Raw genomic sequence first — 19,816 nt, 5'->3', positions numbered from 1 at the left:
TAAATAATCAAATCAACTTACAAAATGCCAAGTAGATTAAAATGTTCACTTCTAAATATTCAGAAATCAGATGTCAGTAACCTACATTTATGGGAATTTACAAAGAAACTGAGATATCGATATACCTTTATCTATTTTTTTAATTCAAATTAATGTTTAAATTAAAATTTCAATTGGCAGTAGCACTGTATATCTATCAAATTTTGATAGGTCAGAATATTCCGTACATTATACATAGAAGTATAAACAGGTATGGTTATGTATTTATGTTTGTTCCCCATTTACTTCTATGAACAACATACCCTATACATTTAACTCTTTTAGTTAATTTTTTTTGTATTTTTTTTTACAATATATTTGGTTTCATTTCTAGCGTGTCATCAACAAAGCTCATAATTTTCAGACAAATCACATTAGTATGAAAACTTCTGTGATATCAGCTTACACCCACCTTGAAGTTCCCATTCATGTGCACCAGTAAAACAGTTTTAAAAAAAACAATCGAATATGAATTTCAAAACTTCGTTTGAATTTCTCACGATTATATATGTTCGGTATCAATATGATGGCCATGCACTGTTTAGAATGTTGTATATGGAGATGTCGCCTCTTCTTAATGTATAGCATTTAATTAAATTAAATATTCAGGAAACTTGTTTCTATTATAAGTTCTTGGCATATTTATTTTATCAATCAATTCATTTACTAAAGACTTTAATTTGACTTAATTAGAAATGAATGTATTCCTCTTCTAACTAATTGAGATAAATAAGAACTCTTTTGAAAAGAAGGTGAAAAATCTATGTCACACATGTTTACTTAATTAATTTGCCTTTTTTTGAACTGCTGTAAGCAGTGGTGTATATGGGATGTCTAACCCCAATGGTACTTCTAGTACACTGATAATATCAATAACAAATACGTGTCACCATATTGACAGTATCGCCAAGGTTTTTATCCTCGCCTCCTTGCTCGCTCCTCCTTTGTGATATTGGAAAAAAGGACGGGAAGGTAAATTAGGATAAAATTGAATTGGTCGTTAGGAAGCTGATGTTTTATTCATTTTGCCATGTATCTGAGGCTGAAAAGCCATAATTTGTATTCTGGGAGCGACACAAGTAGAAAATATACCAACATCATCTAGTTTTGCGCTCACAGACTTAATAAGCCTGATATATTGTGTTGGATTTTTTTACTTCAGTGTCCCTCAGATAAAAGCTTATTCTTTCTCCAAAGAAATAGGATTTAGATTCTCTGGACTATAGTCAACCCGCCCATTCTAGCCAATCGGAAAGGTCAAAAGGATTTTCTCTGTGCAGCTCGGTAAAGCCTCCATGCGGATGGAGATGGTATATTGACGACTTCTTTGATCTTATTTAAAACCAAGTAAGCCTTTATAGGGCCCAGAACAATTTGAATACTTTCAGCTCATTAAGTTGAATGTGAAGTCAAATCAAAAAGTTTGTCTAGACATGTAAATTGTGAAAAGTCAATTGAATTTTTTTCATCCATCTTTTCATCTCCCTGAAATTAATATTACTCCTATTGACTCAAGATAAAGAGAGTCAATAAATCACAATGTATTTTATTGACTCGAGATCAAAAGAGTCAATAACTCACAATGTATTTTATTGACTCGAGATCAAAACAGTCAATGATTCACAATATATAAATCAACACTAATAATGACAAGTGAGCAAACCAAAATAAAGAAACAAACATTTCCGTTTTCTTTACATCATTAAATTGTAACTCTTTCAACAATCTCAATTTAATTCAATCCTGAATTATATTGGTCTCAGTAGCACCAGACCTCTTTATGTTTCTATCCACTGTTTATTTTAATGATATCAACATCTTGGGCTGTTTATATAGAAGACCTATAATAGTAATCCTCTCCTTTTTCACAATGCTCTGTATAAACTTTTAATATAAAATATTTTCAATATGAATGTTTCATCTTTAGCCTGCTATAAACACCAGAAACCAAAGGGAAACTGTTTTTATAATGTTATGCCATAAATAATGCAATAATTTTTGAGGATAAGCAATCACAAATTCAAAACTCTTGTAGCTATTGATTACACAAAGAGAATTATTAGTTACATATACCAATCAGGGTTTTTTTCATTTCATGAATTTTGTTTGAAGAAAAATTATGAGAATAATATTCCAAAAAGTGTAATTATGATTTACAATTGTTAATGCCTTCTAGGAAAATTTATTTATAATTCTATAATTTTATATCTTTCAGTCTCAAATTTTCAAGAAAAGTTAGATGTCAAATAATCTTCCTTACTGTCTATGTAATTACAGTCTATTACAAAGGAAAATGTATCTGTATACATGTAACTGTAAACAGGGTATTGACAAGCTACAGCCGTTTATCTCAATTCACGGCTACGTTACAAAGTCAGAGCTACACAAACTTTCAAGATATTTTAATATTTTTCATGGAATTTTTACATACTTTGTAGAGCTTCAAATTATGGATTATGTACATTTATAGTTGTAGATAGCAGGGGAAAATCCAGTTACACTGCTGTCAGAATGACAACTGGTGTTTGTTTTTAAAGTAACATCATCCAATTGTGATTAATAGTATGAATATTTTTTTCATATCCTGGAAGGTTATATTTAGGTGTCTGCATTTACAAGTGTTACATTTTAAATTTTGTTTGCAATCTTTCAACAAATATAGTTTATTATATTGCATCCTTCACAGTATTACCTGATTGAATATATGTATATATTTTTTAATCACAACAAAAAAAAACAGAAATGATTTGTCTGTTTTATTCTATATCAGTTTTTATATACGTGTATATATATATTTTTAGGAGACAAAAAAATACAAAATTGAAAGAAAGAGAATCTACACACTAACTGAGAATTATAACATCATGCTGTAGACTCTAACCGGAAACTAATCAAATATCCAAGATACAGGAAAGTATCATGCAAAGCTATGTGTCTTGAGTTCAAACATAAACATAAAATATAGACAATACCACCCATATAATTATTTTTCTAAATGTCAATACTTCCAATTGGCCTAATGTAGTTCATACTGTCCTGATAATCGTCATCAGAAATGTCCACGATGGTGGCACGTACTCATTGCTTTCCTTCTGAGTGATTTGAATAATTTGCGTAAATACATATTTTTTTCTGACAAGTAGGGAACATCATAAGGTGGAATCTACTGTACATTAGAAGTAAAATGGAAGCCACAGTGTGAGAACGGAGGGTATAGTGAGTTGACAGACAATTTGCTCAGGAAAACAAGAAGTCTGTAATTTACTGGCGAGATTGTCGTAGCCGTGGTACAGGTTCCATTATCTTGTGTCACAGCGGGAGTATCTTAGCTCGCCAGGCGACACCACTCATTCTCAGTAAACAGTCATTCTTAAAGCAACACCGCTCATTCTCAGTAAACAGTCATTCTAAAGCAACACCACTCATTTTCAGTAAACACAGTCATTCTAAACCAAAAACAATTATTCTCAGTAAACAGTCATTCTAAAGCAACAACACCAATTCTCAGTAAGCACAATCACCCTAAACCAAAAACACTCATTCTCAGTAAACATGCTCATTCTAAACAACAACACTCATTCTCAGTAAACACACTCAGTCTAAACCAACACCACTCATTCTCAGTAAACATTACTGCTGGGAATCGGTCAAATTTTTAAGATCGATTATCGGACATTCAAGATCGATCGGTAATCAATTATCGGTTGAAATATTAAGCGCCAAAAGGAATGCATTAAATAAATTGACATTATGTCCAATCATTTAAAAATATCGATATAACTATAAGTGTTGTTTTCCTAATAACTTTATCTAAGAGACATTCATATGATGAGAAAAGGTACTTCAGATATTGACAATGACAGGTAAATTACCGTTTGAAAAGTGAACTTTGGGTTAAGTACTTGATATGACATTTATTATTGTGAATTAAGTTAACCCATTTGAAATTGAGTCAAATTGAGTTGGTACTGTGAAGTTTATGTCCCACCATCCCTTCGCTGAAAAAGAAAGTGTTTTAATTCCGGTGGCACCAATTTGCCGTACTTTCGGATTTTCGTCAGTTATAAATTTAGCCGTACTTACAAAAAACCGCACGGACCTTGATTACGTAAATGACGCTATAGCTACCACGCTTGAATGCCGGCATGATTCAAGCGAGAATCAACAAGAATGTATAAAAGCGACGTTTTATTTTGGATTAAACATGAAAAGCAACTGTATGTATCTTAAGAATTTCAGTTCTTCATGACAAACCTACAAAACCATCCTCTTCATGACAAAGTTTCAAAATTGATCTTTCATGTGCTAAATCGATTATCGAATCAACCTCATGTCAAGCTCTATTTAATTGATGTTTCCCGTTATCGGTACACCACTAGTAAACACACTCATTCTAAACAATAACACCAGTTATCAGTGAACCCACTCGTTCTAAACAACACTAATTCTCAGTGAACACACCTATTCTAAACAACAACACCAGTTATCAGTGAAAACACTCATTCTAAATAACAACACCAGTTATCAGTGAAAACACTCATTCTAAACAACAACACTAATTTTCAGTGAACACACTCATTCTAAACAACACTAATTCTCAGTGAACACACCTATTCTAAACAACACTAATTATCAGTGAACACACTCATTCTAAACAACACTCATTCTAAACAACACTCATTCTCAGTGAACACACTCAGTCTAAACCAACACCACTCATTCTCAACCAGTAATAATTCTCAGTCAATATCACTCATTCTCAGTAAACAGCTGACCTCTCATTTTGAATCGACACTTCTCAATCTCAACCAAAACCATTCATTCTCAACCAATATTTCTCACACTCAACTAGCTATAGTGCTGTTCCAAAAGTCTGCTTTGTCAACTATTGATCAGTTAGGCCAATAACCTGATCATTCAACTGCAGAATTCATGATTGATTTTAGTCAGAAAAATTTGTGTAGATATTATGGAGTTTTCAGTAGAGTGACTCATATGATTCAAGCCTATCTTCTTGTTAGATACTGAAATGAGTTAAGCAGCAGAAGTATTGTGATATTTTTTTACAGATGCTACGGTTGGCATCATCAATGTCTTACTTTCACTTCAAGATTGCTCATGGCTGCTTAAGACTAGAAATTATTATAATTATAGATTCAGTGTTAGAAGGAGAGGAGGGGGGGGGGGGGAATATTACAGGGTAACGTTTTTTATTTGCATCAGTAACATACAATCACAGCATATTGAAATCACATGATTAATAGAATCTTGCCCTACCCTGCATGGGGGTGTGAAAAGAGGAATCTCTGTGACACCTTTAAGGTAGAGTCTGATTATTTTTCACCAAATTCAACGTTCAAAAGCAATACTTTTCAGCATGCCTTTGTAATCTGCTTGTTGTCCTGTAATGAACATGACCTCTGCCGTCGAGATATGATTATGACGTTGTATTGGATTGCTCCTGTGACGTCAGATTATTGTTTCTTTCTAATATCTGAGAAGGTGACAGAACAGATAAAACTGGAGATAAGTCAGTGAAAGGCTGGAGAAATTCGGTCAAAACACGATTCTCCTTTCTTCCTTATAGTTAGCTGCATAACCATGAATATTTTGTATGGAAATTTCTCATCTAACATACAACAGACTATTATTTGGATTTGTGCAGATTATAAAACATTGAAAGGAATCTGTATGATAAAATCTAAGTTATAGCCAAACCAGTATAAAGGGGAATTCAGTGAAATCTGACAAAACAGCACTGGTGTTACACACAAATGTCTCACGATGACGGACAGTGTCATACAAATCTCTAACAAAGACAGATAGGTTTTCTAGAATCAAGTTTCAATTTTCAATTAACTTTATTACTAAATCTTCCCAAAGTAATTGTATCGGCGTATAAAGTTCTGATCGATCATATCGCTCTATCCCATCCATCTTCATTAAGATGCAAAATCATCAACATTTCTGGGCTTTAAAAATCAAATGAAAACCATAAAGGAATTAACGTGAACAAAAAGAGCTTCAGTGTAATGACTCTAGAAGACTGGGTAATACAGCGTGCAGCTAATTACAGGCCATTACCTGTGTACATCTTAGCCAGGGGTCATGACAGAAACATGAGTACACCTTTGCAAGGGGTCATAACGGGAACATGAGTACACCTTGGCCAGGGGTCATAACGGGAACATGAGTATACCTTGGCCAGGGGTCATATTGGGAACATGAGTTCACCTTGGCCAGGGGTCATAACGGGAACATGACTACACCTTGGCCAGGGGTCATAACGGGAACATGAGTTCACCTTGGCCAGGGGTCATATTGGGAACATGAGTTCACCTTGGCCAGGGGTCATAACGGGAACATGACTACACCTTGGCCAGGGGTCATATTGGGAACATGAGAACACCTTGGCCAGGGGTCATATTGGGAACATGAGTACACCTTGGCCACATGTTATTACACTCAAACACAAAATATATAGGCTTCGGCAAAGTTTCACCTGATCTACCTGTAACTTCTATCTGACACACCTGACCTACCTGTAATATCTTTCTGACACACCTGACCTACCTGTAATATCTATCTGACACACCTGACCGACCTGTAATATCTATTTGACACACCTGACCTACCTGTAATAACTATCTGACACACCTGATCTACCTGCAATACCTATCTGACACACCTGACCTACCTATAATAACTATCTGACACACCTGACCTACCTGAAATATATATCTGACACACCTGACCTACCTATAATAACTATCTGACACACCTGATCTCCCTGTAATATCTATCTGACACACCTGACATACCTGTAATATCTATCTGACACACATCTACCTGTAACTTCTATCTGACACCCCTGACCTACCTGTAATATCTTTCTGACATACCTGACCTACCTGTAATATCTATATGACACACCTGATCTACCTGTAATATCTATCTGACACACCTGACCTACCTGTAATATCTATCTGACACACCTTACCTATCTGTAATATGTATTTGACACACCTGACCTACCTGTAATATCTATTTGACACACCTGACCTACCTTTAATATCTATCTGACACACCTGTCCTACCTGTAATATCTATCTGACACACCTTACCTATCTGTAATATCTATCTGACACACCTGACCTATCTGTAACATATATCTGACACACCTTCCCTATCTGTAATATCTATTTGACACACCTGACCTCCCTGTAATATCTATCTGACACACCTGATCTACCTGTAATAACTATCTGACACACCTGACATACCTGTAATATCTATCTGACACACCTGACCTTCCTGTAATATCTATCTGACACACCTGACCTATCTGTAATATCTATCTGACACACCTTACCTATCTGTAATATCTATTTGACACACCGGACCTACCTGTAATATCTATTTGACACACCTGACCTACCTGTCATATCTATCTGACACACCTGATCTACCTGTTATATCTATTTGACACACCTGACCTACCTGTAAAATCTATCTGACACACCTGACCTACCTGTAATTTCTATCTGACACACCTGACCTACCTGTAATACCTATCTGACACACCTGATCTACCTGTAATATCTATCTGACACACCTGATCTACCTGTAATACCTATCTGACACACCTGATCTACCTGTAATATCTATCTGACACACCTTACCTGCCTGTAATATCTATCTGTCACACCTGACCTACCGGTAATATCTATCTGACACACCTTACCTACCTGTAATATGTATTTGACACACCTGACCTACCTGTAATATCTATTTGACACCCCTGCCCTACCTGTAATATCTATCTGACACACCTTACCTATCTGTAATATCTATTTGACACATCTGATCTATCTGTAATATCTATCTGACACACCTGACCTACCTGTAATTTCTATCTGACACACCTGACCTACCTGTAATACCTATCTGACACACCTTACCTACCTGTAATATCTATTTGACACACCTGACCTACCCGTAATATCTATCTGACACACCTGACCTACCTGTAATTTCTATCTGACACACCTGACCTACCTGTAATACCTATCTGACACACCTTACCTACCTGTAATATCTATCTGTCACACCTGACCTACCGGTAATATCTATCTGACACACCTTACCTACCTGTAATATGTATTTGACACACCTGACCTACCTGTAATATCTATCTGCCACACCTGACCTACCTGTAATATCTCCCCGACACACCTTACCTATCTGTAATATGTATTTGACACACCTGACCTACCTGTAATATCTATCTGACACACCTTACCTGCCTGTAATATCTATCTGTCACACCTGACCTACCTGTAATATCTATCTGACACTCCTGACCTACCTGTAATAACTATCTGACACACCTGATCTACCTGTAATATCTATCTGACACTCATGACCTACCTGTAATATCTATCTGACACACCTGACCGACCTGTAATATCTATTTGACACACCTGACCTACCTGTAATATCTATCTGACACACCTTACCTACCTGTAATATCCATCTGACACTCCTGACCTACCTGTAATTATTGTAATCTAACCTTACTGATTTATCTGTATGTTATCTGATCACCAATCTGATTTTCCCATAATTTTGTTGACATACCTGATTCATATACACTGTCTATCTGACATACTGTAGCATTAAAATACACCTTAGTTATTTTCACCTCAGTTATTTACAACTGAGTTTTTTTTATATCTGGGTTATTTACACTTGAGTTATTTACACCTTTGTTATTTACACCTGAGTTATTTACACCTGATTTTTTTTATGTCTGGGTTATTTACACTTGAGTTGTTTATACCTGACTTATCTATATCTGAGTTATCTACACCTGAATTATCTACACCTGAGTTTTTTACACCTGAGATATTTAAATCTGAGTTGATTACACCTTAATTATTTACATCTGGGTTATCTATACCTTAATCCTTAATTATTTCCACCTGAGTTATTTACACTTGAGTCATTTATACCTGAGTTATTTACACTCGAGTCATTTATACCTGAGTTATTTACATTTGAGTCACTTATACCTTAATTTTATTTACACCGCAGTTCAATCTAATTAAAATTGTATCTTCACATCGCTGCCGTTTACTGATATGTCGCGTGGAAGCAGTAACCAGGAGCGACGTGAAGATAGGATTTTAATGAGTTTGACCTCAGTTATTCATATCAAACAATTTTCACTCTGTTGTGTTGTTTATTTGCTCTGTTCAGTATTTATGTTTTACAAGCTTGGTCTGAAACATGTGCTGAACACATTATTTGCAGAATTTTAAATGATTCCAGAAGTAAACTTATGTCTATGAGATTTTGATAAAGAAATCCTTTAGAAATGGATTGGATGTTTGATACTTATACCTTAAACAATGTTCATTGATTTTAAAATATTTTATCATAGCAAAAAATGTTACATGTATATAACTTAAACCTAATTTACACAGGGAAAAATGAATGTCTGTTCAGTGTACGGGTCAGTGAACTTTCAGTGTACCCCAGTACTACATGTAGGGGTAATACATTCATTATAAAGATTTCTATTGAATTCAAACATTACAGTATTTTAGTTCAATTTACATATCTCATAATCTGAACTCCCTCTTAACGTTGTTTGAAGTGAAATTATTCCTAGTTCTTGAATTTAATCATTTTTTAATAATATGTTTTATGCAGATAAAAGCTGTCTGCTTCACTAATTAATGAATTGCACTTTTAGTACACTTACCCTAATATCAAAGGTTTACTTTATACATAAACAATGTACACATTAAAAGTGTCAACATTTCAAGACCAGCTAGATCTGGAATTTGCCAAGCTAGTTTATCTTAGACATATTAAAGATACACATACCCTTTTTAACGAGTATGATCTTTTAAATCTTATTAATTAGTATAACATTAATATACATTGTGTGTTCAGATCATATCAGCATTCTGTTCGTGATTTATTTTTAATTTGTACTTAAGTGAATTTTAATGTTAACTAGAGACTTATCTGGCTAGTAATGTAGCTTTGAACCAAACTGACAAGCTCAAAACATGTCACAACTTAAGTCCTATGATGGGGTCTATAAGTGAGAAGAATTAATCACATTTATAGAAGTTCAAATGTGAAATCTATTACAGAATGTCAGTCAATGAAGACTAAAATCCAGTGGGAAGAAAGATAACTCCTGTTGTAGCTTTTCTTCATTTAACATAAATATATTTGCTACAAGGGAGATAACTCATACTGCCTTGAAACTGCTCTGACTACACAAACACTTGCTGCACAGCTAGAAAATGTGTGAAACACGAGGCATCATAAAATCTTTTATGCCAAGCAAATGATCAGTAGTTGAATTGTTTATTGTCATTTTTATCACATTAAGTGCATAATCCAAATCATAACAAGAGGCCCATGGGCCTTAACGGTCACCTGATATTTTATACAGAGAGTTGATTTTGTTTTTAACACGAACAGAAATATCATTCAGAGACAAACAAAAAAAACCCCACCTTTTTCAATATCTAGCATGTAGATTTAAGACTAAAAAGTATTTGAAACTAGCACATCTGATTCTAAACAAGGAAAATGAAGAAATTTTAGCACACTGACTCCTTTGGGCCCCACCCTACAGCCCTAATGGGGGTAGGGCTGGCTCAAAATTTTCAAAGTATCAAACTGTCAACGCAGGGTTATAATTCCAATCAAGTTATTAACATGTAATATTCAAAGTATCATTTGCCATTATAAACCATGATAATTTGTGCAACTATTTTTGTTGACCTTTGGCCATGGAAGCTTTCTGCAAAATTTCATTGAAATTGGTTCAGGGGTTTTGGAGAAGAAGTCGAAAATGTAAATTGTTTACGGACGCACGACTGACGACGACGGACAAAAGGCGATCGCAATAGGTCACTTGAGACTTTGTCTCAGCTGGCCTAAAAAGTTACTGCTGTTCAGGAGATGTAATGATATGTACTATTTATGTCACATGCTTGAGTACATACAGTGTAAAGAGTTGAGGCGAAAGGAAACTGATATTGTGATAATGCCATACAGATGGGTTACACTACACCAATATCTGATATCCTGGGAGATTAATGTAGGCTATATAACTATATATGGTAGGTTGGGAACAATGGGATCATAAGGAATTTTGATACGAAATTCAAGGCTTTTTATGACCTTTAAATGGTCTTTCTCAGAAAACTAATGCCTAAAGACCTCTACCATTTGTTGATCAATCTCAAAATTCATAGATCTGGATGTGTAGCCTGGATGTCCCTAACCTCACCATATACACACCAAACAACCCTAAAACCCAACACAGGTCTAGATGTGTAACCTGGATGTCCCTAAACTCACCATATACACACCAAACAACCCTAAAACCTAACAAAGGTCTGGATGTGTAACCTGGATGTCCCTAACCTCACCATATACACACCAAACAACCCTAAAACCTAACAAAGGTCTGGATGTGTAACCTGGATGTCCCTTACCTCACCATATACACACCAAACAACCCTAAAACCTAACACAGGTCTGGATGTGTAGCCTGGATGTCCCTAACCTCACCATATACACCCCAAACAACCCTAAAACCTAACACAGGTCGGGATGTGTAACCTGGATGTCCCTAACCTCACCATATACACCCCAAACAACCCTAAAACCTAACAAAGGTCTGGATGTGTATCCTGGATGTCCCTTACCTCACCATATACACACCAAACAACCCTAAAACCAAACACAGGTCGGGATGTGTAACCTGGATGTCCCTAAACTCACCATATACACACCAAACCACTCTAAAACCTAACACAGGTCTGGATGCGTAGCCTGGATGTCCCTAACCTCACCATATACACGCCGAACAACCCTTAAACCTAACACAGGTCTGGATGTGTAACCTGGATGTCCCTAAACTCACCATATACACACCAAACAACCCTAAACCCTAACACAGGTCGGGATGTGTAACCTGGATGTCCCTAACCTCACCATACACGCACCAAACAACCCTAAAACCTAACACAGGTCTGGATGTGTGACCTGGATGTCCCTAAACTTACCATATACACACCAAACCACTCTAAAACCTAACACAGGTCTGGATGTGTAGCCTGGATGTCCCTAACCTCACCATATACACACCGAACAACCCTTAAACCTAACACAGGTCTGGATGTGTAACCTGGATGTCCCTAACCTCACCAAATCCACACCAAACAACCCTAAAACCTAACACAGGTCTGGATGTGTAGCCTGGATGTCCCTAACCTCACCATATACACACCAAACAACCCTAAAACCTATCACAGGTCTGGATGTGTAACCTGGATGTCCCTATAACCTCACCATATACATACCAAACAACCCTTAAACCAAACACAGTTCTGGATGTGTAACCTGGATGTCCCTAACCTCACCATATACACACCAAACAACCCTTAAACATTACACAGGTCTGGATGTGTAACCTGGATGTCCCTAACCTCACCATAAACACACCAAACAACCCTAAAACCAAACACAGGTCTAGATGTGTAGCCTGGATGTCCCTAACCTCACCATATACACACCAAACAATCCTTAAACCAAACACAGGTCTAGATGTGTAGCCTGGATGTCCCTAACCTCACCATATACACACCAAACAACCCTAAAACCTAACACAGGTCTGGATGTGTAACCTGGATGTCTCTAAACTCACCATATACATACCAAACAACCCTAAAACCTAACACAGGTCTGGATGTGTAACCTGGATGTCCCTAAACTCACCATATACACACCAAACAACCCTAAAACCTGCAGTCTGAAAATTGACAAATTAATTTGTTGCGAATATTTCATATTCTTGCATTTTCTGAATTTATTTTTATCAGAAAAAAAATCAGTTTGATCCTTTCAAGATATTTGTGTAAATCTAAAGGCTTTCAAGGTCGCTTATATAAATTTTACGGCCTTTCAAGGCCAACCCCTTAAGAATTAATTTGTAAACTTCCTAATTTGCTACAAAACCAACTAAATTATCCAAAATTGATAATTTAATACTATAAACATTCAAACTGGGTATTTTCAACATCATTTAATTCTTCCAGGAATGCCAGGGACCAATTGTTGGCGTCATCATTATTATGGCGTGATAATTGTTACGTTAGACCACTGACCCTGCCCGGACGATGGCTGTTCTATTCATTGAACAAGAGGCCTAGAGGGCCTGTATCGCTCACTTGGATATCTAAGCAATCATGGCAAAATATTCTCCAAAATGAGATCTAAGGGAATATGCCAGACCCCAAGGCCAATCCTTGTAGCATATCTGTATTAAATTTCTCATGCCCAGCAATTTTATGTATGGTTATGGGGTGCGAATCTCAACTGTTTCCAAGCTGTGACTCAGAAACTAGGTCCATAGGTTGTGGCCAGACCCCAGGATCAATTCTAATATCATGACTGCATTCGTCTCTTTTTGCCCAGTATTTGTATTTATAGTTTTGGGGTGGGGATCTTAACCATTTTGAAGTTATGACCCAGGGGTTAGGTCTGCAAAGGTTGGGCAGACCCTGGGATCCATTATAATATCATGACTGCATTAGTCTCTTTATGCCCAACAATTGTATATATAGTTTTGGGGTGGGGATCTTAACCATTTTGAAGTTATGACCCAGGGGTTAAGTCTCCAAGGCTGGGGCAGACCCCAAGACCATCCTGGAAGCATATGTGCATTCATTTCTTTATACTCAGCAATTGTATATATGGTTTTTGGGTGGGGATCTCAACTGTTTCCAAGCTATGACTAAGAAACTAGGTCCCTAGGGGTTTGGTCAGACCCCAGGGTCTATTCTAATATCATGACTGCATTCGTTTCTTTATGTCCAGCATTTGTATATATAGTTTTGGTGAGGGGATCTCAACCGTTTCAAAGTTATGACCAAGGGACTATGCCTCCAAGGGTGGGGCCAGATCCTAGGGCCATCCTGTAAGCAACTGTGCATTCTTCTCTTTATACTCAGCAATTGTATATATGGTTATATGGTGGAGTCCCCACCATTTCCAAGTAATAAACTTTTTTTGGCCCCACCCCCTAGCCCGGGGGGTCAGCAACAAAATTTGTACAATCTTGAATCCCTACCTCCCATGAATGCTTCTGACCAAATATGGTTGATATCCATGGCACAGTTCTACAGAAGAAGTCGTTTATAGCAATATGGCCAAATTGCCTCCTTTTGGCCCCGCCCCTAAGCCCCCTGAGGGGTCAGCTCCACCATTTGTACAATTTTGAATCCCCACCCCCTAGGGATACTTCCAGTAAAATATGGTTGAAATCCATCTCTTAGTTCCAGAGAAGAAGTCACTTAAAGCAATATAGCCAAATTACCTGCTTTTGGCCCTGCCCCTCAGCCCTCTGCGGGGTCAGCCCAACCTTTTGTACAATTTTGAATCCCCACCACCTAGGGATGCTTCCAGTCAAATATGGTTGATATCCATCACTTAGTTCCAGAGAAAAAGTCGCTTAAAGCAATATAGCCAAATTGCCCCCTTTTGGCCCCCGCCCCTCAGCCCCCTGGGGGGTCAGCCCCACCATTTGTACATTTTTGAATCCCAACCACCTAGGGATGCTTCCAGTCAAATATGGTTGAAATCCATCTCTTAGTTCCAGAGAAGAAGTCACTTACAGCAATATAGCCAAATTGCCCCCTTTTGGCCCCCGCCCCTCAGCCCCCTGGGGGGTCAGCCCCACCATTTGTACATTTTTGAATCCCCACCACCTAGGGATGCTTCCAGTCAAATATGGTTGAAATCCATCTCTTAGTTCCAAAGAAGAAGTCACTTAAAGCAATATAGCCAAATTGCCTGCTTTTGGCCCTGCCCATCAGCCCTCTGGGGGGTCAGCCCCACCATTTGTACAATTTTGAATCCCCACCACCTAGGGATGCTTCCAGTCAAATTTACTCAAATTCCAATCAGTGGTTAAGAAGAAGAGGTCATTCAAAGAAATTGTTGACGTACAGACGACGGACGGACGACGGACGCCACAGTATTTCTTTTTATACTTCAAAGACAGTACTTTGTGTCAAAAGTTTCTTTTATACTCCAAAGACAGTACTTTGTGTCAAGAAATGTTTTTATACTCCAAAGACATTACTTTGTGTCAAGAATTTCTTTTTTATAATCAAAATCATAAAGACTTCTTGTAGCAAACTTGAAGCCCTTATATTAAGGAAAGCACATATAGAGCGACTGTGACCTTAGAAAGAAACCTGAGATACTGGCAATCAAATAACATTGGGAATATAAAATTTAACTTACCATCTACACATTCTTCTTCTACTTGACATAGGTGTTCCATAAACAGACAACCTGTAAAATACAACATAATAGAGATAAGTATCAGCACAGAGGTAGAGAAATCACCAGCAGTGTGATACATAAAACACAAACAGTATTACAAGTTTATTGACATACAGCACAAACAGTTCTAAATCGAGATGAGGGGGCTTAAAGACTCTCGCACATCTATGACCAAGTATTTAACTAGGAAGATGGCTTAATATAAGAGCCTATACACTTGTTGCCAGATCCCTAACATTACATTCTGTTTAAATATTATATTATGTACTGCATATTTGTAAATAAAATACTGTTTAAACGAAGTATTTCAGAAAGCATAGCTGAACCGAGTCATTTCGGTACATATATAACAACTATTGCACATACGCTTACAGCGTATCAGAATTGACATCGATTTGTGGACAACTCGTATACATTTTACACCTTTGTGTGCATACGCTTCACTGGACATTTGTCTGATGAAGGTGCCAGTGTACATATCGTACTAGTCATCGAAACGTCACATAGAAACACTTATTGGTTGTGTCACGAGAAAATTTTCATAATCCATGCTTACCAACATGAAGAAAATGTTAAGAAATATCAGCACAAACAGGTTGAGATAATGAAATTCTATTCCTACTGAGACTTAGCCCAATTCAGGACTTTTGAAATCAAATGGTGAATACCGACCATTAAATATCTTTTCATTTCAGAACCAACTATAAATAGAACCGTCATCAGAATGGCAGACTTTTTAGTACACCTAGCCCTCGCCTGTATCTTAGGAATAGTTTTACGCAAATGTTTTTAAACAAGTTTGTGCATATAAACACTACGAATAGATGCAGTAACTCCAAAGTATATGGATTTCAATATATGTTGAGAACCAGTGACTGTTTTCAATTAACACTTTTTACTGCTCATACATTGACTTTATTCATGATGTGTAACAGCAAAGAGAATATATATAGTACGTGTGCTTCCACCTGGAAATAAACTGTGACCCCTTAAGCCTCAGAGTATCCCGCTCTACCAATTGAGCTAAAGGGAAATTTCCTCAAGCATGAAGCGAGAAGGCAACAATAATCTTTATGTACAATTAAAATCTGCCACACATTTATATATATCATGTCCTTTTGGAAATTTCTTCACAACATATTACTACATTTTTTACCAAGTATGGATGTGTACATTAACAACCATAAAATAACACCACAACGAATGAGGCGATAAAATCAATGAAACACAAAGTGTATTTAAAAACCATTACTGACTTTATAATGATTAGTAGACAAAAATAGGTACAAATAGAACGTTGCATCCGGTATATAAGCTCTATTAATATTTTATATCTTACTTCACTTGGTGTGTTATACATCACAGCATCACTGTTTACTCACAAGAGCAGTCGATGCTTACTGTGGCGCGCGAGTGAATTGGCAATTCTATTTTTAGCTTTTGTGTACGCAAGTGTAGGTACTTTGGGAATAATAAAGACAGATTTCCGACAGACATTCCCACGCAACAGTAGAGACCGACAGTGACCTTATACGCAGTGATCTGTTTTGGTATGGTACGTCCATAAAATCAATACCTTTGCAGATAATTTTCTAATATTACAAAATAAATGTATTCATTATGTCAAAGCCAGTGGCAGTAGATGTCACTGTAGGAAATAGCTGACTAAAGATCCCTGTCCCACTGCAGGAAAATCTAAAACACAAAACAATGCTACTGTGATTTTTCTCATACACAGTAACCTCCCCTCAATTTTGTTTCTAATATAGCTGTACTGTTATTGGGCAGAGCACTTCTGTTAATCAGTCAGCTCAATAGATTAAAGTGGCATACACGTATACTGAAATAATATGTTGAACAGCACTTTTCAAAGGCTGCATGGCTAATACAGATTGCCTAAAATCAGGTTTAAACCAAAAGTGTCTGATGACATGTCTGAGGATAAACTTGTTACTAGGCCTAACGGGAATGATCAACAATTTCAGATTAACACAAACAGAAATCACTCTTAACAGCGATTCAGCCTCACAATGGTAGCAGGGGGATTTCAGGGATGGATATATTTAAAAACTGATTCATTAATACTTTTATAAGATTTTTATCAGGTTTAGAATAAAAATAATTTTATTCATAAGAAATGAATGGTAGACTGATTGAGTGAGATGTATTAAAATCTAGATAAATACATAATGTCTCAGATTAGATAGCTGAATTTGAAATATATCCTATATTGAGATTCATAGCTCACAATTAAATAATGTAAACTGTTACGTCATGTGGCAGGTTTTAATTGGACTTAGGATTACGGTCGCCTTCTAGCTTCGAGCTAGAGGGAATTTCCCTTTAGCTCAGTGGTAGAGGGTCCGACTAGGAACCTGGAGATCGAGGGTTCGATCCCCAGTGGAAGCACTCTATTCTCTTTTCTGTTTCATATAGGGTACCATAAATATTCTGCAATGAGCCCCGGGGGTAGGGCATGGGGGCAATACATAATCTCTCACTCAAAGTATTGGGATGGGCTCATAACAGAATAATGATATAGCATTTGTTTGCGTTTGTACTGAACTGTAATATATCTGAATGGGCTTATTATCAGGCATGGGTTTATTGTGGGATACAGTACACATCATGTAATGGTGTTTAATAGATCAAACAGTCAGCATATCCATGTAAGTGTTTAGCTCATACTGTAATAGGACGAGGAATAGTGAAAAAGATAGTGCCGGCGCTGGGACTCGAACCCACGACCCTTGGCTCTCCAGCCTGATGCTCCACCGCTGAGCTAAAGGGAAATCTTAACAGCTGATGCTTGTCAGGCAACCTTATCAATGCACATCTTTTACAAAACAGTGTGTATGTCATAGATTAATGATGGCTTAATGTTTACTTTCATCATACAAGACACTAAACCAGGGTCTAGAATTAAACACTGCCCGTGCAGACAACAAACTGTGCTAAGGTTAAATATAGAGGCTACAGCAGCAAGTGAGACAATGGTGGGTCTCACTAATACTTACAGATTATATTGGTGACCAGTCGACAGTAAACAAGGGAGACAATCCAGCAGTACCCAATTAATGGTGGGTCTCACTAATACTTCCAGATTATATTGGTGACTAGTCGACAGTAAACAAGGGAGACAACCCAGCAGTACACAATTAATGGTGGGTCTCACTAATACTTCCAGATTATATTGGTGACCAGTCGACAGTAAACAAGGGAGACAACCCAGCAGTACACAATTAATGGTGGGTCTCACTTATACTTACAGATTATATCGGTGACCAGTCGACAGTAAACAAGATGACATTGCTGACAGTGCTGTGTTGTGATTGGACCAATACAAACCCACGTTTATTACATTTTCTTCCAATCTTCTCTTAATAAAACTTATATAGAAACAAAATTGGCTAGCCCTTGGTGATCTAGTGTCAAAGAGGTTCAGGACATTCCAAATGAAATAAAATACATTCATTCAACTGCAAGTCCCTGTAAAAACACTTTAAGACAGCTATGAACACTGTTGCAACACTTTAAAAGATTGTATTCACATACTAGCTATGAACATTGTTTCATTCCTTATAAGGGCTATGAACATTGGTTCATTCCTCATAAGGGCTATGAACATTGGTTCATTCATTATAAGGGCTATGAACATTGTTTCATTCCTTATAAGGGCTATGAACACAATGGGACCTGTTACGGTGATGCTTATATATCTAATCCCTCATCAAATCAGATAAAATCATTGATAGTAGCTGAAGCCTTTAGGTGATGTTAACCTCTTCCAGGAATAGTGTTTGTATAATATGATACCGATACTTCAATTTAACACCACAAATACTAGGAATACTTAATTCAGATCATGAAATTCAGATCATGAGGTCACTACCAATCTAGGGTTTAATTATCCATATTAAACAGTTCAATACAACTGTAAAGGATGTTTCCCCGAATTTCTAAGAAATCCATCCATCTTTATGATTGAAAATAACACTTTAATGTTAATAGTATTTTGATATCATTGCACTGATTACAAACAATAAGCTATAATATTTACCTGATCTTGATAAATCATTTATTTTTGGTTTAAAAATCAAATCCCACTTTCACTCATGAATTATAATAATGTTAAGTGTACAATACATAAAAGGCGTAAGACTTGAATTGGTTCAGTTTTAACATAAATAATGTTTTTCAATAATTTCACCAAACCTTAAGGTATTTAGGCATCATAGTTCAGAATATCTCCATCAGTTAAACCACAATGAAATTGTTTCATATTCAAAATACGCTGTGAAACATGTATGCCCGATCACATGTCAAAAGGTATATGTGGTCACCTGCCAGACCACTCCAGGCACTCTGGTTTCCTCCCACATAAAGA

General features: G+C 36.7%; 1 protein-coding gene across 1 annotated transcript in view; it reads right to left on the bottom strand.

Annotated features, from left to right (window-relative positions):
- Window positions 1-19,816, bottom strand: part of LOC110448041 (receptor-type tyrosine-protein phosphatase N2-like) — a 308,722-nt gene that overhangs the window by 221,708 nt on the left and 67,198 nt on the right. Inside the window, exon 2 of the mRNA XM_021494072.1 lies at window positions 15,388-15,438. Coding sequence (XP_021349747.1) covers window positions 15,388-15,438 — 51 coding nt within the window. The remainder of the gene's footprint in view (window positions 1-15,387; window positions 15,439-19,816) is intronic.

This window comes from Mizuhopecten yessoensis, unplaced genomic scaffold (assembly GCF_002113885.1).
Source record: "Mizuhopecten yessoensis strain PY_sf001 unplaced genomic scaffold, ASM211388v2 scaffold3805, whole genome shotgun sequence".
Classification (NCBI taxonomy): Eukaryota; Metazoa; Mollusca; class Bivalvia; order Pectinida; family Pectinidae; genus Mizuhopecten; species Mizuhopecten yessoensis.
The sequence above is the reverse complement of the archived record's forward strand: the minus strand, read 5'-3'. Positions and strand labels throughout refer to the sequence as shown.